A 23,114-nucleotide genomic window follows, 5' to 3' on the forward strand; every position below is an offset into this window, starting at 1 on the left:
TGTGAAGCTGAACACAGCCTAGAAGAAGGGACTGTCATTTCGTTAACATAAGTACGCACACTGTGTTTAATGTTCATTTGTTGTAATAAATATTTTATTTATTTATTGACAGCGTTCCTCACTTGTTGTGTCACATTAATGAAGCTCATTAAAGTTATCTATCACAGACTACTCTCCTTATTTATTAACTAAATCTGCTGTTGTTTGCAGGTTCGTTTATCTAATACGTGTCGGGAAATCAGTCACTTGAAAATACCACATTGTAATTTGATCATGATTTGAAATACTTGGTAACGTACTCTTACAAAAACAATATCAACACAAATAAAGGCATAAAAGGTAAATTTTAATATTATATCAGAGATATTACAGAACAAACGTTTATGATTGGAAGGTAAAAAAATAACCCATTTCCAGATTCAATAAAGCAATCCAGGTCATTGGCATAGCTTAGAATATTTTATTTATATTTTCTCTGTCTCTTTCACGGAATGTGCTCGATAGAGGGCTCTCTAAAATTTTTGTTGATAGCGGAAGCTAAAGATTTTACTTTTACATGAACATGGCGTCAAGGTAGATTTGTCCAATCGTAAGACAAAATTGGTAAGGTACTTGTCTGTGTTCATAACAACAAGATCTCCTTGCTAATGGTTGTTTTTTTTCGTGGGTTATCGACTTTTACGAATGAACAGGTGAATACGTATTTGTTGTTTTTGATATTGGTTATATATTTTATTAAATGTTTAATAAATTTAAGCCTATGAGTAGACTAACCCACTAGGTAAAGTTTACTGTGATTAATAACATTGTAATATAATCACATTCTGATACAACTGATGCTACTAGTACCAGAACTTATACTTTACTGATTTGCGTTTTACTCGTTGGACAAGGAGTACAAAATTTTTAAAGACCAAAACTTGCATAAACGAAGTTACAGAGATGTTGGGAAACTGGTATCAAAGGCATATCAGTATCCTCTTCTTTTTATTCTAACTTAGTCACAATCAAAGTTAATTTGTAAGTGTACGTTGTAACTGTGAGACGTAATTACCATTCATTATTAATGGGACAATGTTGATTAGTATTCAGTATATTAAAAAACAAACCCGTATTAGAAAACCAAAATCAAATATTCACGTTCCTTTTTGGTTATACAATATCAACATATAAGTTGTTTTAAAATTACTGAAACTATTTGTACACCCACCTGTATGTATATTGGGAGGGGGGTAAACTAACAACACACACATATATTAAGTACAATAAAAACAAAAAGTATAGCATCTTCAGCTTGTAAGACAAGATACAATTTCTGCACAAAGCTGTTTTGAATATAGAAATGTCACAACAATATAGATTAACCTTTGTTAACCTAAAAAAGTCAAAACATTTTTTCTGTATTTTGATTAATTTTAATACAAATACTAGCCATTTTTAGAAAACATTTTTACTTCAAGTGGATGTCTTGTCATCAGGAACATTTATTTATCAAAAGCCTTCTGCCATACAAGATAAAAGTAAATCCAGCATTAGTAAATATAACAAAATAAGTAAAGATGACCTAAATTGTTTTTCAGTTTAGTACAGCCCGTTTGTTGCTACCATAGATTATGCATCACATTTTTATATAATTTCTTTAAAATGTTGTCATGGTCAGTTGTAACAAGCAGCTAATGCTTGGTGTGCTTAATAAATAAAAGAAATGCATTGTAGCTCTCTCTTTTCTATTTGCTCTAATTTTTTAACAAGAATAATTTAAATCTTGCACACTGGGAAATGTTTTGAATGTTTACCCATTTCTCTTTGATGCCTAATGTTGCAGATGCTTATTTTGACATTCTTGTACTTTCTGTTTACTTCTCAGGAGGTCTGATAGTGATTTCATATTTTAGCTGTGTGCTTGCATCTTGCCTCAGAAAAAAGGAAAAGTGGTGGTAGACCCTCTTAAATATAAGACAGAGATGTCAACTTCAAAATACCACATTACTAGGATATTAGGTACTAAAGTAATGAATAAAGTTTATTTTGTTTAAACAACACATTCTACACTGTAATTTTCCATGTTTTTTTCTTGGTTTTTTGATATTATTTTCTGAATTCTAAGAAAATAACAAAAAATAGCAATCTCTTTGTTGATAAGTGTTTTCATTACAATTTCTGAGACATCTACTGTAGATAATTTGATGAATGGTACAGTTTAAAAAGTATTTCATTAATTTATATAGATCTACTACTGTAGTTGACAGATTTGAATGTCATCTTTACAGACAGAAATAACTTTGCTGAATTATCTTTCCGAGTTATTATTAAATATATCTTATAATTTGAAAGATTTTACATGAATTATATTTAAACTGTCAAAAAAAATGAAAGAAATAGTTTTGAAAAGTAATTTCAATTTTCTTCAAATTGTTTTTTATTATAATTACAGTGTGAGGTTAAATTCAGAATTCTTAAACTATCAGGTCATTTAATTTTGCATGAGAGAATGCATAATTACTAGATAGGGATTGGAGATGTATGTAAGGGAACTTGTGCAAAACAAAGCAGCATAGTTTTATTAGAGCTTCACTTCCTAATGTTACTTAAGTAGTCCCACGTATTAGAATTAAAAGCTAAAATCCATAATGTAATCAAATCTGAATAATCACAGAAGTGAATGTACATTAATTTCAAATGCAGGTAAAGTAACAAGTGTGGTATAAAACAAAAAACTGAACTTGTAAACAAAGAGAAAAAAAGAAACCTCTTGTAATTTCTCAAATTTATTTTTGGTACAAGTAACCTTTTTTAATTGTACCATATATATCAGTTAAACATTCTGCATCAAATGTATCACTCTTATTAAAGTTCATCTCTAATTATGGTCAACAACAGCAATCATCACACCTAGTTCAACCTAATGCTATTTCAAAATTCTTTATGGAATGAAATATCTTTCATAAGTCTTATTCAAAATTGCTGTCACTAAAGGGAGAGAAACAAATCCCTAAGATATGTCTCAATTTTTCCTACAGGCTCATTAATTGACTATATTCAATTGATCATTTTACACAAGACTTAAGGATTTGGAATGATCAAAAACTGATTTAAATTAATTAATTATTTTTGTGAGTCACAACATTATTTGAGTAAGCTGAACAATCTGAAATGAAAACATTAATGAGAGATTGTAATGGTAATACTTCTGTTACTTGGACAGTTGTAATAATTGAAAACTAAGTCATATTAATTTTAGTCAGTTGATTATTTTTGTGACAATCAATATTATTTTAATTTTGATTAATTAGTAATTTTACATGAAACTAATAGATCTAATCTGTACTTTTAGAGAATTGTTTGCATCAATAAATTGAGTAAATAACCCAGCTCTAAAATCAACATTTTTGAAAGTTGTGGCAGTGGATTTATTCCGTGAGACATAATTTTGCTTCTGTAATAAATTATATATTGTCTCTTCACTTTAAAACTCAAATACATAAATTTGGATGTTGGTTTAAGAATTTTAGAAATTAGCTGGATAATTGTAAAAAGGTTTATTTAGGTAATTCTTAATATTTATCAGTAATTTGTAGCATGTAAAAGACATAATTTAGTTTTGTTTTTATTAGTAAAATTACTTTTTGGGGCTAAATAAATCATAAACACTTAAGGGATAAAAAGTAAAGTTGGCTGAATATCAAATTTATGGTTAGTATTGCAGTTTTGCTAGTAGAACTTAGAAGACACTAGAAAAATTTGATAAAATACATTTTAGGTGAAAGTTTTGTAGATTTGGTTAAGTATCAGTGTTACATCCTTTTTAGTCATATTTCAAGCATACAGGAAAATTATGATTAATAAGAATGTTTCGTTTACTCATTTTCCAATCTCTGTTTAAGCTGCATGAAACTCAAGCAAATTACTAGGAAATATTGATTGCAAAACTACAATTTCAACTTACTTGATTCATTCCCAAGACAGCTTCTTAACATCATCTAACTTCTGTAGTACAGTTTTGCTAGTAGGGTCATTAGAGATGAGGTGTTTAAGTGGATGGTAATTAAGGGTTCATATCTCATCGTAGTAGTTGATACGATACACGTCTAGATATTGATACTGTGATGCAATACGTATCTGAATACAAAAGTTTTCCCAATTGTTTGTTGTGAAGTTTGACAGTCTTGTCTGTAATTTATTATCTGTGTTACTAACATTGTTTTGTGTAAGTACTTCACACTTAGTTTTTTCATATTCTTAGGTTTGTTGAACTTACATGGCAGCTGACATAAGTAAAATAAGAAAAGTTAACATCTTTGTTATTGTTAACTTGTGTTATTTGGGATGTAATGTTTTTAACATCTTTGTTATTGTTAACTTGTGTTATTTGGGATGTAATGTTTTTAACATCTTTGTTATTGTTAACTTGTGTTATTTGGGATGTAATGTTTTTAACATCTTTGTTATTGTTAACTTGTGTTATTTGGGATGTAATGTTTTTAACATCTTTGTTATTGTTAACTTGTGTTATTTGGGATGTAATGTTTTTAACATCTTTGTTATTGTTAATTTGTGTTATTTGGGATGTAATGTTTTTATAAAAGAAATTAAGACATACACAACTCATCATTTTTATTCAATCATCCATTTTTAGCAAAACTAATTTGTTAAGAATTTTGATTTTTTTTAATAAAAAAGATTTATAATCTTCACTGAAAGCTTGCCACATTTCATGAAGATTGTATCATATCAGATGATGTATCAATACAGTTATATCGTGGCTTGACGATACCATATTTGTATCATATTACACTGTCACCACACTGTTCGTGATTATAAAGTACACATCATGTGAACTGCTAATGTGTTTTCCTAAATTACTCTTTTAATTTGTTCATGATTAACACAAATGTTAGACCAACTCATCTTTAATACTTTTTCAGATTTTGATATTTAAACATTGAATAATAAAATTGTTTTGGTAAAGGGTGGCTGAAAGCAGTGGGATTCTGTATACTTTGTTTATTTAGGTGCATGTGATCCAAATCAAGCCTCTCTAAACTTTTGTAAAATAGATAAAATTAAAATACATATAAACTAAAGGAGTTGATTTTTAAAGACATGAAGCAGAGAAGTTATACATTTAAATAAGATATCTATATGTATTTACCAACAACTATCATGTGAAGTAATCAATAATGACAGTTTCAGTTAATTTCAGAAAATAGTTGCTATTAGTAGTATGAAATTTGCTAATGATGAAAAAAGAATGGCCATTTGTTAGTGTCTTCAGATGTTAAAGTTAAGACCTACATTAGTAGTATTATAAACAAGCTAGTGATTACTGTACGTGTTTAAGAGTATTAACTTAAAAATTTTGTATGAAAAATTTGGCAAAATACTACAAAATGAGTTTATTGTAGTGAAAAAATTTTGTCTAATTTTACAAGAGGGTTTTCTTGCTGAGAATACTAAAATGTCAAAATAATAAAAACCATCCAGGAAAATTTAGGGACCTTGTAATTTTTCTGTAGTGGTATTTCATGGAATGTCACTTGTGATGTGTTTTAGAACTTGGACTAGGATTTGTAATGCAAGTTTCAGATCCCTACATTTCATAATCTTCCTTACATCTACAACTCATCTGCTTTCAGAATAAATATAAACAGAAGCATTAATAACAGTCTAGTTGTTATTTGTATGCAGCTAAAGAAAGGTTTCAGTGAAACGTGTTTTTATTGTTTGATCCTCACAGTTGTAGAATGTAGGCTCCTTCTTTAAACAAACAACTGGAGTTTTATGAAGCATTTATTTGCCTTTTTTTTTTCTCTTTAGTTTGAGGGACTTAAGTAGATTGACTAATATGAAAGCTTAAGTTATATTGGTTTAAGCACAAAAAGTATGCTTTTTCTCCAATGTTAAGCCACAAACTTTATAAAAATGCTTTTGTGTATAAAGGAGCTCAACATATTGTTTTTGCAGTTTGTGATAAAATGTTGTATGTAAAAGTTTTTTGATGTTTTTAACCACTGTGTATAATTTTAATTTTTTTTCCTGTGGCTTCATACTTAACAGTAACTTAAATTTCCATTTTTGTAGTTTAACTTGCATTTTAGTTGTTTTTTTTTTATACATTGGTATTCAAACTTTATTTTTGGGATAATGTATGTATAATAATCATTAAGCATAGCAAGGAACAAACTCCAAACCATGGCAGTTGTAAATAAGCTCTTCAATTCATAGCAGCTCTTGTCAGCTTAGCCAGATTAAACCATTAAAAACAAGAAACTCCAGTTGGAGTTTTATTTTACATGAAATATGAACCATTGGTTGGTTACATTTCTTACATACATACAGTAAGTTGCTATTTGGTCCTTAAATGACACATCCCCCACCCCCCAAAAAAACAAGAAAAATAAAAACAAATCAACCCACTCTTTATTTTTTAGAAAATCATCAATTTCCTTTCTTAAACTACTGTTATGTGCCAGTCTCCACAATTGTTGATGGGAATTCTTTTTATAGATCTTTAAGGTTAAGGGTTTCTCCATGTTATGTTATCCACTTCTTTTTAACATTTATATTTTAATGAATTTAATCAATTTTCCATTCTAGTATAGAGGTCACTCTAATGTCTTTCTTAGTCCATGTTATTATGTGGATTACTATTAAATTTATACTTAGTATTAGCGTATGAGACCTTCGGTTGGGGAACACCTAAGTTAATGACTCAGATCTGTTTCTGTATTTGTAGTTCTTGATACCCATTCAAGTCCTCACAATCCCTCCCCTCCCAGTTTTGAGTTAATACAGATCTTGTGGCTTCTAAATATAATGATATATGAATGAAGGAAAAACAACATCCCTAGTAATGGCTCCAGGGATAATGGAATCCATAAAGGGGCAAAATGGGAAAAGATGGTTTTGTTTCATCCCTCTTAGCAAATTAACATCAAAATTACATGTTTATGTTTTTTACACAATGAAATATTTATCCAGTTTTTCAATGCCATTTTTACCAGAAGTTTATTAGCAGTTATTTTGAAGCATTTGTGTGTTATCATATGAAAGCTACAACTGTGAAAATAAACCAAGGCATATTTAAACAAGTTTAGTCTCCATTTTAGTACATATTTAAGCAATGTGAATGATTTACTATGCAACAAATGCATTATGGCACAGTAGTTTGATATTCGTGAAGATTGTAACACAGGCTTGATACCTTGTTTGGGAAGAGCTTATAATTATGGTTTTGTAAATGCAAGGAGTGATAGAATGCAATTATTCAAGCTATTGAACATTAGCTTTGTTATTAAAAAATTCTAAAATTCTATCACTGAAGCAATAAATGTTTTTCTAAGAACTGAAAGAAATTAACTTATAATTAAAATGTACTTTAAAAATCATAGCTATTACAAACATGCTACTAATAAATAGATGTACAAGTGATAGAGCATATGTCTAACCCAAGTTCATAAGAACAACAAGCACACATTTGGAGTTTTAAGTCAAACAGTGTCCTTAGGTTACACAAAATAGGTCACATAGGTATATACAATACATGGAGAATATAGGTCACATTAGACCATAAAAGATAAAGTTGTGAGAAGTTGTTAACAACTCTGTATTTGAGAATAACACTTTAACTTTGTTTCTTCTAAGTTAAAACTTGCTTGGTTTTAGTAGTAGAAATAGTGTAAAGTTGTTTTGATATATTACCATGATAGCTTACAGGGTTGTTTTTTTCCCTCCAGTTGATATGTTATTTTAGGAATCTGTTGATAGTTGAATATCGTTTGTAAGCTCTGAAATGTTTGTGTGTAATTTTTTGTACTACTGCTGCAGTTTTTAACTTGTTACACTTTTATATTGTACCTTTGTTTATATAAAGACAACATCTAAGTATTTGGTATTAATGAACAGACATTTCAAATTAACTGTTAAAGTTATTGTTATTAAATATTGCTCATTTTTCACAAAAATAAGTTACTAGTTTTAACTGACTAATACAAAAATAAACGTTTATCTGTTTTGTAAATTTACTTGTTAATGTGTTACTTCGAAACTTTCACCTATAATAAGTTGCAACGTTTTTTTATATATGAGTTTGAAGTGTTAGTATAATTTTGTTTGTTTTTCATACTAATAATAGTTATAAAAATATTATGAGATAGTTCATATTACCAAGATTTTAGTGTTTTTTATAATACTTCAGTTTCCATCCTATGAATCATTCAAATTTCTGCAAAGAGGTCATCGTTTAGTATCATTACAAGTTTTCTTTCCACACAATAAATGTTATACTGTCTTTGGTTTTCTAGGACTAGCATGATTTTATTCTCCATGAACTTAAATGCTGTGATTAGAATCTTTATTAGTTTTACTATATGAAATCCAAGGATAGTTTTTTTTTATTTCAATTTATTAATCTTGTGAAAATTTATAAGGAGAAATCCATGGAATGGTATTACTTGTGTTTTCAGCTTCTCAGAGGTTTTGCACTACATTGTATACACAATACATTTAGAAATACAACAGTAAGGTTAAAAAAATAAATTAATCCCAGATGATAGTGTCCAAAAATGTCTTGTATTAAACAGGCGGTGGTTCAAAAATGTCTTAAGAAAAATTTCAAACAAGTTGAAAATGGCAAGTTTAGTCTCATATGAAAATAGTGTTAAGTTGTGTCTAATTAATTAATAAACCTAATGATAAATCTGTTAGATAGTTCACTGATTGCACAGGTCTTCTTGGATTTAGTGATTTTTCAGACACAATTGTGAGTACTATTTTTGGAGGGAAACAGTTTTATTTCACATGTTCAAATATGTGAGATTTCAGTTAAGAAGCATGTTCTAATAGCGTTAAGAATATGAGTAACATGCATAGTAATACAATGTAATTCCTCTGTTGCTCCATCAGGCTCATCGTACAAGTATGGTAAAAGACAGGTGTAGAATTCTGCACAACTGCTTTAAAGCATACAGTTCTAGCATTATCAGTTGCTTGAGAACATCTGATAGAGAATGAATACTGTTATTCATTGGTAGAAATGCACTTGTATCTAGCACTTGAGAAGAAAAAAAATCAAATTTTCATACAGATGGTTACAATTAAAGGTGAGGGTGCCTTGCAAGTTCGGTAATATGATTTTGACGTATGGCGTTGTGTTGTTTATCACACAGAGAAAGTTTGATTTTGTTTCTGATATTAGGATTTCATTTACAGAGTTGGTTTATGATATACATTTGTAAATGATTACAAATATCAAACAAATACTATGCTTGAGATATTGTGGATTTTGATCTAGAATTTTCGTGTATTGATTGTTTTTTGGAATTAATATGTAATTTATCACAAATATATATAGTTAATGTACTGTTATCACAAATGTGTACACTACTGATGCAATGTTTTATGTATATTCAATATTTATATGGTAAATACTGGTTTTAAATTGTGCATCCATGTGTTTAAGCTACAGATCATGATCTTATTTGTGCACATAACACTTTTAACTACACAGTTCAAGAAGAGAACTGTTCTAAGAAAATGAGTTACTGTGCTAGTAAATGTACATGTTAAATTATAAGTTACATTACAAACACATTGTTTAAGAACTTTTCTCAATTGCACTTATGGGAATAATTAGATGGCTCAGTACTTATACCAGGTTTGGAGGTCACTTAAGCACACTGCGTATTATAAATTTATACAGATCATAACCAAAAAGAAGTAAAAAAATGTAACATGTGACTTTGTTTTTCTATTTCAAATTATATGTCCTTTTGTTTAAGTATCTTTAAGAATATGGTTAGGTTTCTAATAAGTAACACTTGTAATTAAAAGTTCTATTGTTGTAAAAAACAATATCCCTTTTATTAGTTGCACTTATAAAAACTTTTTTTCTTGTAGGTAAGTTTAAAGTGCAGTGTAGTGGAGTGAACAAAACTGTCTTTGGATATAATGAATAAAAGTAGAGGGTGTCTGAAAGGGTTGACTCAGTATGTGATCATAAAGTATATTTGTAAGGTAACATTGCACTGTTTTACTAAGTATTTGTTTAATATTCAGACTATATGTATCTGTATAACAATACATGCTTATATTTAATGACATTGACCTGTTTAGCATGAATGCTTTGTATCCTATCTGAACACCTATTTCCTCATAATGCTACTGTTCCAGGATTAAAACTAAAAAAAGAAAATAGAAATTGAAATGTTTCTGTGTTAGTAGTGTTTAGAAAGAAGGAAGTAGTAGTTTAAGTTTAGAATAATGTTTATGGAAGGAGGACTTATCATGTCCGTAAGTTAAACTTGATATGTTTACCTTGTATTCACACATATAAGCCATGCATAGAAACTTGGCTAGGTAGGATTGTAGGTCATATTGTTAACCAATAAGTTTAACAGTAATGCATCTGTAAGCCTGTATTTATTTAATGTGAAAAAATGGTTTTTGAAATCAGAATATTTTAGTTGATTAAAAGTCAACAAAAATCTGTGGTACCCTGATTATTGATATGGCTTTGTGTATATTTCCCACCCAACTTACTGTAGTACAGGTGCATGTTATCTTGTCTATCTGTAAAACTATATATGCTGTGTGCTGAAACTTGACATCACTGTCACTAGAATAATGACTCATACTGGGATTAAGTTAAGGTCTTGCAGTATTTTTTGTTACGACCAAGTTTATAAAATTATAATGTTAATTTAGCAGATTCATATGGAAATTTTCTTGCATTGAAGTTGGTTTCTATAGAAATTTCATTGTCACAACCAAGGCATAGTGATTTTTGTTGTAATTAAATTTCAAAAATGAGTTTAAAATGTTCAGTATATTTATAATTAATTTTAATATGCAAATAGTTTTCAGTGTTTATATAATTTTAAGGATTTGCTGTTAATCAAATAATCAGACTTTTAAAACTTTAAAGCTCTGTCTTCTAAGTAATTTTTGAAATATGTGCAAGATGAAACAAAAACTTGTTGCCTTTACTGGGAAATCCTATACAATAATTCTGTGGTAGAGAAAAGAACAAGTCATAAATAATCTTTAAGAATACATGGAAATACATAGCCATAGAAAAATGTAGACACTTACAAGGTTATAGAGACTGGTGAAAAGTATATTAGATTCTCTTCACTGTATTTGGGTTGTCATACAGCTTTATTAAAACTCTACTGCTACACCACATTATTTGTATATAAAATTGTGTAAGTTTTCTTATGAGCATAATAAGATTTTAAGAGGATATTTAAAGACCCTACCTTGTAATATGATGAATTTAACATAAGATTCAGAATTTTCTTGCCAAATTATCCTCTGGTTGGACAGTTCTAAGTTATGGATTTAGAATGCTATAATCAAGGGTTTGATTCTCCTCAGTGGACACCGCAGATAGCCTGATATGGCTTTGCTATATTAAAAAAACACACATACTAAATCTTTTATATTTATTCACACAAAACTTTATATGATGATAGTGAGTTATTGATGAACGATCATAGATTTTGTACTTGCTTATAAACAAAATAAGATCATTTCATTACAGTCTAAAATCATGTTACGTTTTTGATTTTAACAAGATTTTACAAAATGCTAGTGTAAACTTTTTTTGTTTTTGTGAAACAGCAGCTTTATCTTTTTAAGGCTTCAAAAATTTGGTATTGTAGGCATCATGGATTATTTTGTACCTGTTATTAATGCTGTTTATGTTTTGGGCTTATTTCCACTGTAATTTTTAGTTTAGTTTCACAAGATTTATAGATTTGTTAAAATAATTTTTTGATAAGTAACACTAACTTCAGATCAGAGCAAACTACCAACCTAAAGTAAAAATCAACCTGGTAATGAGTATAGGTGATTACATATAGTTTTCTTATGTTTTTACTTATAAAGATTAGAATGCCTCATTTTATTGGTTGTAGTTTTTATTCTATTATTTAAAGCATATTAACCTGTTGACTGCCAAGTATTTCAGCTGCTACAATACAACTCTAATGCTTCTTCATTTTGTAAATTTTTTCATGATGCCATTTTGGATCGAAAGTGAAACAATTTGTAAGTAGTTAAAATACATGTATGGTGCTGACATCTGGCGTTGAAAGTTAGGTATTATTGAGAATGAAGTCCGTGGCACTGTGTTACTGATCAGCTTGGACGACTTATCTCATCTATGGCACTGAACAGGTTAATAACATTTTGATTAAAGTCATATTGTATTAAATTCCTATAGTATGATATTATGTAAAGGTAAAGCTTTAGTTTGAATGATTTATAGTCTGTATGTTAAACACTTTATCACCTTTTCACAGATCTCTTGGTCACTATGAGAGTATGTTTCTAAAAGAAAGATCTTTACCGCACTTTGAAGCTTTTTTCTGAAAACTTCAGCATGGCAGATGTTCGTGCTGAGATTCTTGCAGCTAGCCGCTCCAGAACTGGCTGGTTAGACAGTAATGTCCAGAACACTGAAAAACGGCCATATATAAATACACTGAAGTCAACATTTGAAGAAAAGTCACATGAAAAACAAGAGAAAAAAACAAGTGTGAGTCGACCAGAACCAACGAGACGTTTAGGTAGTAAAGTTAGCACAATAGCCAACATGTTTCAGTCACTATCTCCTCCAAAAGAGGAGTTTTTGATGAAAAGTAAGACCAAATTAAGCCGGACAGAATCACCTTCTAAAGTTCACCAAATTTTGGCAAAAACAGAAACTTCAACAAAACCTCATAATGTTTCACAAACAAATCATCTCGCTGTCGGACCTTCAAGCTTGACTCGTAATGAGGGTCATGTTACAAGGTTTAATTCTGCTCGTGCTATGTTTGAACAACTTGAAGAAAAAAGTAAACGGTTGTCCACAGATAGCACTACACTTAGCTTGAAGCAATCCATTCATTCTTCATCTAGCCACGAAACTACTCCAGACCAGTTGTCTCCCAGCCCCTCATCCTCCCCAGTAGATCTTCCTGAACGACTTACCAGTAGTTCTAATTGTTCTTTCATTGCTCCAAGATCACCCCCTTGTACAGCTTCAGAAGGTCCCCAGAGTCTGGGCTTTCCTGTAGAAACTTACACTTTAGAATGCAAAAAATCAAGTGTTTTAGAAGATTCATTTGTAGATGCTTGTAAAATTTCATCTGTTTGCCCAACGTGGAACAATAAAATCAAACCTAAAAATCTTGAATCTAGTTCTTTGGAAAATGTTGAAAGCAATAGAATACTTGAATGTACAGAGACAAATTTTAATTTAAATCAAAGTTCATTAACTACAGTTAATGTACATCCTACAAATAAAACGGAAGTTCATGTGAAACTGGAAGATTATACTGAAACTCAAATTGATGAAGGTATGTCACAACTGAAAAATGTGTCTGTCTATGAACATCCTTGTGTTCATTATGAGCCATCCATGAACGGCTACCATTTCAGTCTTGATGCAACTACTCAGTTGTCCGAAGATCCAGGAAATACTGAATCTCAACGTGATTTTTCCACGTTATTAGCAGCCGATCAATCTAACCACAATGTGCCATGTGATAAGTTTTTACCTTATAGTGAAGCAACGCTGCAGGTATCAGATTTGAATTCAGAGCTCTCAAAATGGTCCATGTCAGTGAAGGAAAGTGAAATGTCTTCAGAAAAGGATGAAAATATATTATTTGAAAATAAAGATAGTTTATTGGTTGATGAAGCAAATGTGAGTGGAGAAAGTTCTAACATGAATGATACCTCACTGGAGACACCTTTGGATTTAGAAAACTGTAATTTAGGACAGGGTAAAGGTAAGTTTTGTAACTGTGTTATACACATTAATTGTGGGGGTATGTGTTTATGCATATAGAGTAATGGATAAATACAATAATCTTAGATGAAGATAAGAGATTTGTTTAGTCTTTGAAGCTTGTTCTAGTAGTTGACAAAAAAATTGTACAAATGACATTTTTAAATAGCATCTGAAGCTGTTAATGCTGTTTAACCCAATGTGTAAAAACGATAAATAGATAATATGTGAAGTATCAATTTAAATGTTGACATTTTACTAAACCCTTAACACTCATGAGTAATATTTCTAATATGATTTAATGTATTCATTGTTTGTACACTATGAAACTACTTGTTTCTCTGCTCAGTTGGACTATTAAGGTTTTTGGAATTAAACAAAATATAGTGAAAAATAACTCTTGTTTTGCAAAAATGTAAGTATGTTTTTTCTTGAAAAAATCAAATACAGTAACAGTGGATAAAATATAACTGACAATAGGCCTGTCAGTACAAATTGAGGAAACAAAATTAAGTAGCCATGACACTGATTTGCAATGCATATACTTAATAAGAGAACCTGAGGCCACATAAAGTGGTTGGCTCTCAGTTGCATATTTCTGGTTTTGTAACCTACAAATGAAATGGTTTCTTCCTTTTGCAGTGAAGTGATGTAAATACAGAGATGCTAACCATTACAAGTTGAGCGTAATCATTACGATTTTGGTGTATATATTACAACTATATGCTCATACAGACAAATATTATGACTTGTTGCAATTCCCAAATTATTATATATCATATAGGCCTATACAGTAAAGTGATAAATTGTTCCCTCAGGGGTGCAAAGAAAATTTCTAGTGAGATACAAATAAATTTTGATAATAAATAAATGACATAGTCCAAATACTTGCGATAATCATGTTTGTGCTTGAAATAATAAAAAATATTTGTATCTTCAACGTTTACCAACAGTTTGAGCACGGTGCTTCTCCATACTGGGTACGTGGGGGAATCCATAGTTACATCATCAGTGCTTGTCAGCCAATCAGCTCTCGCATAGATGAGTATTTCTTGTTTTCTAAGCGGCATTGAAACACCAGTGTGATCATTTACAAGATGGAAAAGAAGAGGCCTCATTCACCAGATTGTCTTGTTTCTGGCAAATCTGAAAGGACCAAAACTGTGAATCAAAAATTTAGGAAAGAGTATAGTGCAAAATATCCAGTCATTGCATCAAAAGTCAGTGACAGTCATGTGTTTTGCACAGTTTGTCACATCGATTTTTCTGTGGCTCATGGCAGGATAAACGATTGTTCCAGGCATACAAAATCGGCATCTCACCAACAAAAGGCTCAGGCGAAGATACAAATGATGCAGGTAATGACATTTATGAGTAAGAATTCAGAATATGAAACTATAAATGCAGAAGTGATGTTCATGCAATCCGTCATTGCTCATAATTGACCCCTAGCTGTAGCCGATCATGCAGGACATCTATTCAGAAAAATGTTTCCAGACTCTGATATAGCAAAAAAATATGGCTGTGCTAGAACCAAAACTACAGCCATTGTACAAATGTTGGGTTGTGAAGATGGCAAAATGATTTCAAGCATACTTACTAACAGTGTTTACAGTTTAGCCACAGATGGATCCACTGACATGGATGACTCAAAACTGTATCCAGTGGTTGTATGATATCTTGACCCTTTGCTTGGAAAAATTGTTTGTTTTCTTTTGACAATAGTGGAATGGAAAGAAGCTTCAATGGGGAGAGAATATTTTCAAGCTTTTGGACCACGAATTGACAAAGAGGAAAATTCCACAGGAAAACTGTCTTAATTTTTCTTCAGACAATTCCTCAGTTATGTCTGGTATAGGTAAAAGTGTGATGGGACACATCTCAAGATGACAGCCTAGCATTTACTTCATGGACTGTGCCTGTTACCTCATGAATGTTGCTGTCCAGAAAGCTTCCAGAGAACTGCCCTGCCCAGTTTCTGATATATTGATAGATATCTACTATTTTCTGGACAAAAGTGCTAGCAGAAAACAACATTTCAAAGAGTTTCGAGGATTGTATGACAAGGAAACAAGAAAAATTCTTCAACTTGTTTACATAAGATGGCTTTCAATTGGGGTGTGCCTCAACAGAATATTGGACATGTGGAAGCCATTGAAGAAGTATTTTCACTGTGAAAAGGAAAAACTAGATTCAAAAGGATCTAAATGTGTAGCTCAGTCAGGCAGCAAGACTTTAACAGTCAGGATATCCTCTCAGCCACACAGGGACACAGTCAAGACACCCTCCCAGCCACACAGGGACACAGTCAAGACATCCTCTCAGTCACACAGGGACACAAGACAACAGCCTCCAAAAGCAGACAAAGAAACATTTGATATAACTCAATATATGTTTAGGCAGTCTGACCTTGAACTAAAGAAGAGACAATCAATGAAAAAAGAGAAGAAAACGAAAGCTAGCAAGGAAGTAACCAAGAAAAGTTATGTGCAGAGCAAGTTAGATAAGGTAACAGTTTTCTTGGACAATAAAATGAACTTGTTGTTTTGTCTTTTTTCTTCAGTCTGCAATTCCTCTATTTGAGCAAGCCTATTTGATATTGCAAAGAGAAGAACCTTGCATACACATTATGCATAGAACTCTGATTACACAAGTTAAAAATATACTTGTCAGATACATCAAGCCAGAATATCTTGAAGACAGCATCACTGAACTTGATTACAACAATGAATCCTTACACAAATCTGATAAGGCAGTTTCTATTGGAAATGCTGCCGAAGAATACATTGTTAAATATGAAAAGGATCTGAACCTGATCAGCTTCCACACCTGTCAAGAAATACTTTATTGCAGCTACAAATTACATGATGAAACATTTCCTTCTAAATAATGAGCTTTTGATTCAAGCAGAGGTTGCTGATCCAAACTGAAAGTCAGCAAATATTTCTATTCTCTACACTTTTTCACAGACAGGTATCCTGTCCTTGTCAATACACATGAGCACAACACTATTGACAAGTTGGAAGGGCAATATTTGAACTATCAAATTGATACTTTCTCAGAAACTGTCCTTCAATTGAATGTTGACAAGTTTTGGGTTTAGCTTTCTTCAGTTAAGGATGGAAATGGTAACCAGAAGTATGACATTCTGTGTAGGGTTATGCTTGGAATTCTTACAATCTTCCGTTCTAATGCTGACAGTGAAAGGATATTTAGTTTAGTGACTGAAAACAAAAGCAAGTTCAGACCAAACTTGAGCCCCTCAATTTTGGGCAGTATTATAACACATGAGATGTGTATGCAGTCAAATGGACAATGTTGTTATAAATCCCAACCATCCAGAGACATTCTCATGAAAGCAAAGGCTGCAACAGCTGCAAAACTATTACAATAATTGTCATAAACATGATATAAACTAGTCCTTACACAAAGGCTTTTTCTGCTTACAGTTTGTGCATGTTCAATGTTGTTTGTTACTCTGAACTAAATAAAAGACATAATTTCAAAAGAAATTTTTAAATGTTTTTATTAAATACACAAAACACAGTCATAAATGAGCAGTCTATAGCAGTAATAAATAATAATAGTAGTAATAATAATATAATAATAAACAGCTTAGAGACATTGGTCAGGCCTAGTAGCCACAAATGATAACGGGCTCTGTCTACAATTGTTGCCCTCAGTCATTTGAAATAGTTGGCATCTCTGTAAATATTACTTCCCAAATAATTAACCATCAGCACTTGAATTAGCTTTTCTCCTTATGGTGATTTTAGTAAATAGTTATCAAGTAACCTGATAAAGTAAAAGACCTAGTCACCTAATATGTTATTTCACTGTTGTTTTTTTTCTGCCTGAAAACTGCATAAAAAACTTTTAGGTATTTCAAGTTGTATAAAGCAGTATATGAAAAGTCAATTTTTATATCCCATTGTAAAATGTACTCAAGGAGCTTGATCATAGATTCTCTTAATGACAGTTTTATTAATTTGTGTGTCTTTTGTACACCATTTGGTTATAACATGGAAATTATCTTTAGTTTGGTTTCAGTGGAAGAGTTTATTGCAACTTGTGCATTCTATTTTTCAAATTAAATTTCCTACAAACCTTTTAACTGTAGATATACATAAATATATTTTGTTTAAAAGGGGTTTTAACATAAAGATTGTAATTTATCTTAAGGATTTTCTTAGGACTTCATTTTGGAGAAATTTATTTATTAAGGACAAATAGTGAATGAAATTCATTGTAATGTTTTTAAGGTGGGTTATGATTAACGCTATTAATTTTCATTGGTAATAGAGAATTGGTCCCTCAGAACTTTAATAATTCCTTGTCAAGTATGTCCGAATGAAAAAACTTTAATGTTCTTTTTGTCAAATATAGTAGCTATGATATGTACTTTTAAATAATGAAAATCCATATTTAAGAAAGTAATAAGGTTGACAATAAAACTCTAGAAACAACTAGTATTTTTTTTAAATGTTTTATGTCCAAAGTAAAAATGAACTAAATAAAAATCTTTCTGTTACTGTTGATAAAGTTATGAACAGGAATATATCATTGTTATGGTTAGTAGTTTATACAGTCACCTAAATGTAATTAATTTGTATTGATTGGTCACCAGTTTTTTTTTGCTAGTAGATGCTAATACCAATAAGTGTGTATTCTTTTGTTCTGGCTACTAATCTGTTGCTGTTTTCTGAGTAGTCTAACTGATTACTAAATAGTTTTCATCCTGTACTTTGGCTGCTAATCTTGATTCAGTGTTTAAGGAAGATTGTTATTGTAGACTGCCTAATTTTCAGAATAAACAAGAGCAATCAGAGAGATTGAATGCCCTCACTCTGCTGCTCCTTTTTGATTCTATGATGTCAAATTTTCCCTTGAAAATTCAGGAAATCCTTATCAGATCTAGAATGATAAGTGATCTGGATCATTCTTTGTAGTCTGATAAGGGGTCTCAACATTAATGTGCCTGTGAAACTTGGTACAAATCTGATCACATTTTACAGAGTTATTAACCCAAAACTGTATTTCCCTGTTATACTTCAAAGTGATCCAGAATCAACTTCTGGATTTGGATCTACACTAAACTTGTGAAGGACTGTGTGCCATACTGAATTTCCATCTTGTATAAAATTTTATGGATGTCAGTGTGTTAGTTTTAGAAATACGAGCATGGGAACACACACACATACACAGATGAACATAATTACAATACCTTCCCCTCCATATCCAGGGACGAGGGTAATGTGATGCTACATAGCAGTTTTCAATTGCCATCTTCACATTGCAATTTTACTTGGCAGTGAATACCCAAACACTTGATAAAAAGATAAACACCAAGAATAAATATGAATAAAAAGTAAAGACAAATCCATGTTCTCCTGAAAACAAAGATATGTTAGCAGCATAAGTTCAGAAATGTTTTCAGAGATGACACAATATTACCATAGTTAATGTACAAAATCACCTAAAGACACATTGAAGAGCAAAACACTATTTACAGCATCCCATGTGAATGTCAACTCAAACACTTTGAAAAAGGAAGACCAACAAGGGTTATAATTGAGGAAGACAATAGACACACAAGACTGTAACACTGATTAGTCTGCAGTAGTTTATTATGCCAAAGAAGAAAACTATGCAGTAAATCAGCATAAAAGAAGGCTTCCACGTCTGCCTAATTGATAACATATTCATCTAACCTAACATAGAAGTCAGCAAGTTCTGGAAACCCCACTTGAAAACATCCAAATAGTTGATTCAAGATGTAATTGGCAATGTTCCAGGCAAGTAGATAGTACACTAGCTTCACTATTAAGCCTTCAGACACAAGACTGAATTCCAGTCATTACCAGTATAGAAGTGGTCCTTTTAAGGCTTCCTAGAAAACCCATTAACAAATGAAACATAGGATAAGAGCTAGTTAATAACTAGTATTTACTAAGTAACAACAAACAAACAAGCAAAATGGTGATTGCATATTTTTCTAACCATTACAACATATGTTTCTGTATCTCGCTGTGATAAAGTCTATTTAACCATAATGAAATGAAGAGTTGTGAAAGATATTTCTAAACAGGTAATAAAAATGTATATGAATTTTAATGATTAATATATTCAACAAATATTTTAAGTGCCAGTTTCCCTCTTTGCAGAAATAAATGTGTTTAGACCTGGTTATTTATCTGTCTTTAGATGACATAGATGCAGAGAAAAAATATCCCATGTATGTAGGTAAAGATAAAATAATCATTAAAGACCTTATTGATGAATGTGAACCTGAGGCTACAGCTGGTGAGAAGAATGATGAAAATTTTTACAAGGGTCAGTCTAATTATCAGGCTGATGAAAATTCTGTGTCACCATCGTCTGTAAAAACCGACAGTGACGGAGACAGAAATGAAGGAGAGTTACCTTCGCATATTGAAATTTGCACTCCTGATGACATTTCTCCTGCTTCTCCTGATATTGCAGTTCCTGTTACTAGAAGGAAATGGGAAAAACCTCTCTATCCTGATTCAGTTGACAGCCCCAATACCAAGAGTGATGAAATCAAAGGATATGAATTGGGAGATTGGTCTCAGGATAAACGTATTTGGAGTGAGCAAGACAGAGAAGATCTTCGGAGTCTAAGTTCTATCTACTTTATGTCCCAGGTAAAGTTATTTTTATTGCTTTTTAGCTTTTGTATAGTGCTGCACCTATTACCAAAAAATATATATCAACTTTGTAATTTTTGATTGGTGCTGTACTGAAGTCCAGAAAACACTTAGGAAATAAAAAATATTAAAATTACATAACTCAATCAGAAAACTAGTTGAAATCTCTCTTCCCTCACACACATACTGTGAAATTTGAAAGTTGAAATAAAACTATCCTGTTATAAGTTAGCGTTCTACATAAACTGGCTGATTCAATTTTCATTAAATGTTTTTTTATTATCAAGTTTCACACATATTTTACTTTTTGTTTTATTATACATAGAAGTAGGTATGAATAAGAAAATCCTATTTATTAGGAACTAATGATTCAGTACCTTTCAGTACACTTTTAATACTTTTGTGATATGTGTGTGTGTATATTTTGTGTATATATTTTTAAAATAGGGTTCTAAGCATGAAATTATTCCTGAAACATCGAAATGTGTGAAAGATGCAGCTGGTGAGACTTTAGCAGAATTTGAATGCCGGGAACATGAACTATTTATGGTTGAGGCAGTCTTGGAATCTGACCAGTCTACAAATCAGGTGAGATTACTGTAAAAATTAAACTATATATTTGAATAAAAAACCTGTTTCCAAGTTACAAGAAATGATAATTGCTCCAGTGTGTTTGCTGATAGTGGCTGAACTAAAGTGTGGCAGTAACATTTTTAATGGACTAATTATATAACAGACATGGTTTTTGTTTCAGTAGATGATGAAAGATTATATTACTGATATAGTAGATTTATTTAAATTGCTTTCTAGCTGTAACAACAAACAAACCATTGTTTTTGCCATCCACATAATTCTTCTTTTATCAATATTCTGGTTTACTACATGAATTTGTGCTTTCTTGTCTGCTTCAGACAAAAGTATTAAAGTCTAAAAGCATTATAATAAAATTGTATTACCAATTAGAAGTAAATGTCACTATGATGTTTCATAACCATAAATGCCACATACCAGATAACCACATTTTGCCCAGTATTTTGGTACTTGTGTAAACAAAGAGTCATAAACCAGTGTCTACCACTGTAACCATTACTGATGACACTTTTTGAAACCTCTTGGTGTGGATTTCTGTATGTGGTGAGGAGACCTTCCAGGGAAGGTTCTGTTCTTTCAGTTTACCTCCTCTGGGATCTGAACATCCACCCCTTGTGTTTGCTTTGCGTGGCAACCCGTGAAGTGGAGGAGAGGATCCTGGTGGTTGAGGGGTCCAACCCAAACACACCACTTTGGCCTTGAATTCCTGTAGACGGGTGGCCCCCCTTGGGTCAGTCGGCTGGTCCACTTTGGCTAGGATCAAACAAGTACCAGTGTTGGATGTTCTCAGCAGGTGTTGTGGACATTGTATCTGATGCTGGTGTTTGGGTATAATGCTCACGAAACCCTGGGGTTGCTGCTGTGTCCTTGTTTGACATTGTAGTGCATCTCCTCGTCGGGTTCCATGGTGAGTGGGGTCAGTGGGACCCTGAAATATCCCTTTTTTCATTGTGGATCCTCCAAATAAAAACCTAAATAAAATAGTGAAAAAACAATTATAGGTAAATTACTACATCTTGAAGATTCTGAGCAGCAATCTTCAACATCTGTGACACCTGTTATACCTCATTTTCTTACACTACATTCTCTTTCAGGCAAACCTTTAGGGAAAATGTCTCCACTTTTCATTCAGAAGGGATTAAAGGACTTGCTGGCTCTCCAAAGTCTGTAAAGAAGCTTTGATCTGGTGACATATTGGTGGAAACACACACATCTCAACACAGTGAACACCTCTTGCATTCAAAGGCGATTGGGGATATATCTATTAGAGTTACACCTCATGCTACTTTGAATTCATCATGAGGAGTTATTGTTGAGAGGGATTTGAAGAACATCCCAGAGTCGGAGATTCTCACTGGTTTCTCCACCCAAGGAGTTTCTGCAGTGAGGCGTATATCCACACGCAAAGATGGAATTATGATGCAGACCAATGTCCTCATTCTGACATTTACATTACCACGTCCACCTGCCACTATCAAGGCAGATTATCTTAATTGCAGGGTACAGCCATACATTTCAAACCTTCTCAGATGTTTCCAGTGCCAGCAGTTCGGTCATTCAAAGATGTCATGTCGTGGTTCCTTGACATGTGCTCGTTGAGGTGACAAGGACCACTATGCTTATGAGTGTGAAACGGACAGTGCTTCACTGTGGACACCACCTGATTTGACTTGAAACATCAATCAGAGTAGTCTTTCTGAAATGGCAACATCTTGTATCAATATTCCTTGACGTTGATAAGGCTTATGATCCAACATGGAGGTATAGCATTTTGCCTGACCTCTATATATATGGGTGACATGCCATTTGCCCATTTTTATTAATTTTTTAATGGACAGGCAATTCCAAATTTGACACTTTCCTGTTCTTTTCTACAGGACCTTGGAGTCCCTCAGGGCTGTGTTTTGAATGTCACACTTTTCAGTATAAAGATTAATGCCATCACTGAACAACTCCCTCATACTGTTGCAAATGGGCTCTATGTCGACGACTTTCACATCTCATGTTAGTCATCAAACATGAGGTATATTGAGCGGCAGCTATAGACTGTCTTCAGTTATTTACTGAAGTGGACC

General features: G+C 31.9%; 1 protein-coding gene across 10 annotated transcripts in view; it reads left to right on the forward strand.

Annotated features, from left to right (window-relative positions):
* The first annotated feature begins 552 nt into the window (after positions 1–552).
* Positions 553–23,114, forward strand: part of LOC143228922 (uncharacterized) — a 66,838-nt gene continuing 44,276 nt past the window's right edge. For 5 of the 10 annotated variants that reach the window (XM_076460383.1, XM_076460389.1, XM_076460387.1 and 2 more), the window contains exons 1-4: positions 553–692; positions 12,306–13,781; positions 19,985–20,445; positions 20,896–21,036. In XM_076460383.1, coding sequence (XP_076316498.1) covers positions 12,386–13,781; positions 19,985–20,445; positions 20,896–21,036 — 1,998 coding nt within the window. In that variant the 5' untranslated portion in view covers positions 553–692; positions 12,306–12,385. Of the gene's footprint in view, positions 693–1,867; positions 2,002–9,897; positions 10,015–12,305; positions 13,782–19,984; positions 20,446–20,895; positions 21,037–23,114 lie in introns of all 10 variants that reach the window. The other 5 variants (XM_076460388.1, XM_076460392.1, XM_076460384.1 and 2 more) reach the window with 4 other exon arrangements.

This window comes from Tachypleus tridentatus, chromosome 10, assembly GCF_004210375.1.
Source record: "Tachypleus tridentatus isolate NWPU-2018 chromosome 10, ASM421037v1, whole genome shotgun sequence".
Taxonomy (NCBI): Eukaryota; Metazoa; Arthropoda; class Merostomata; order Xiphosura; family Limulidae; genus Tachypleus; species Tachypleus tridentatus.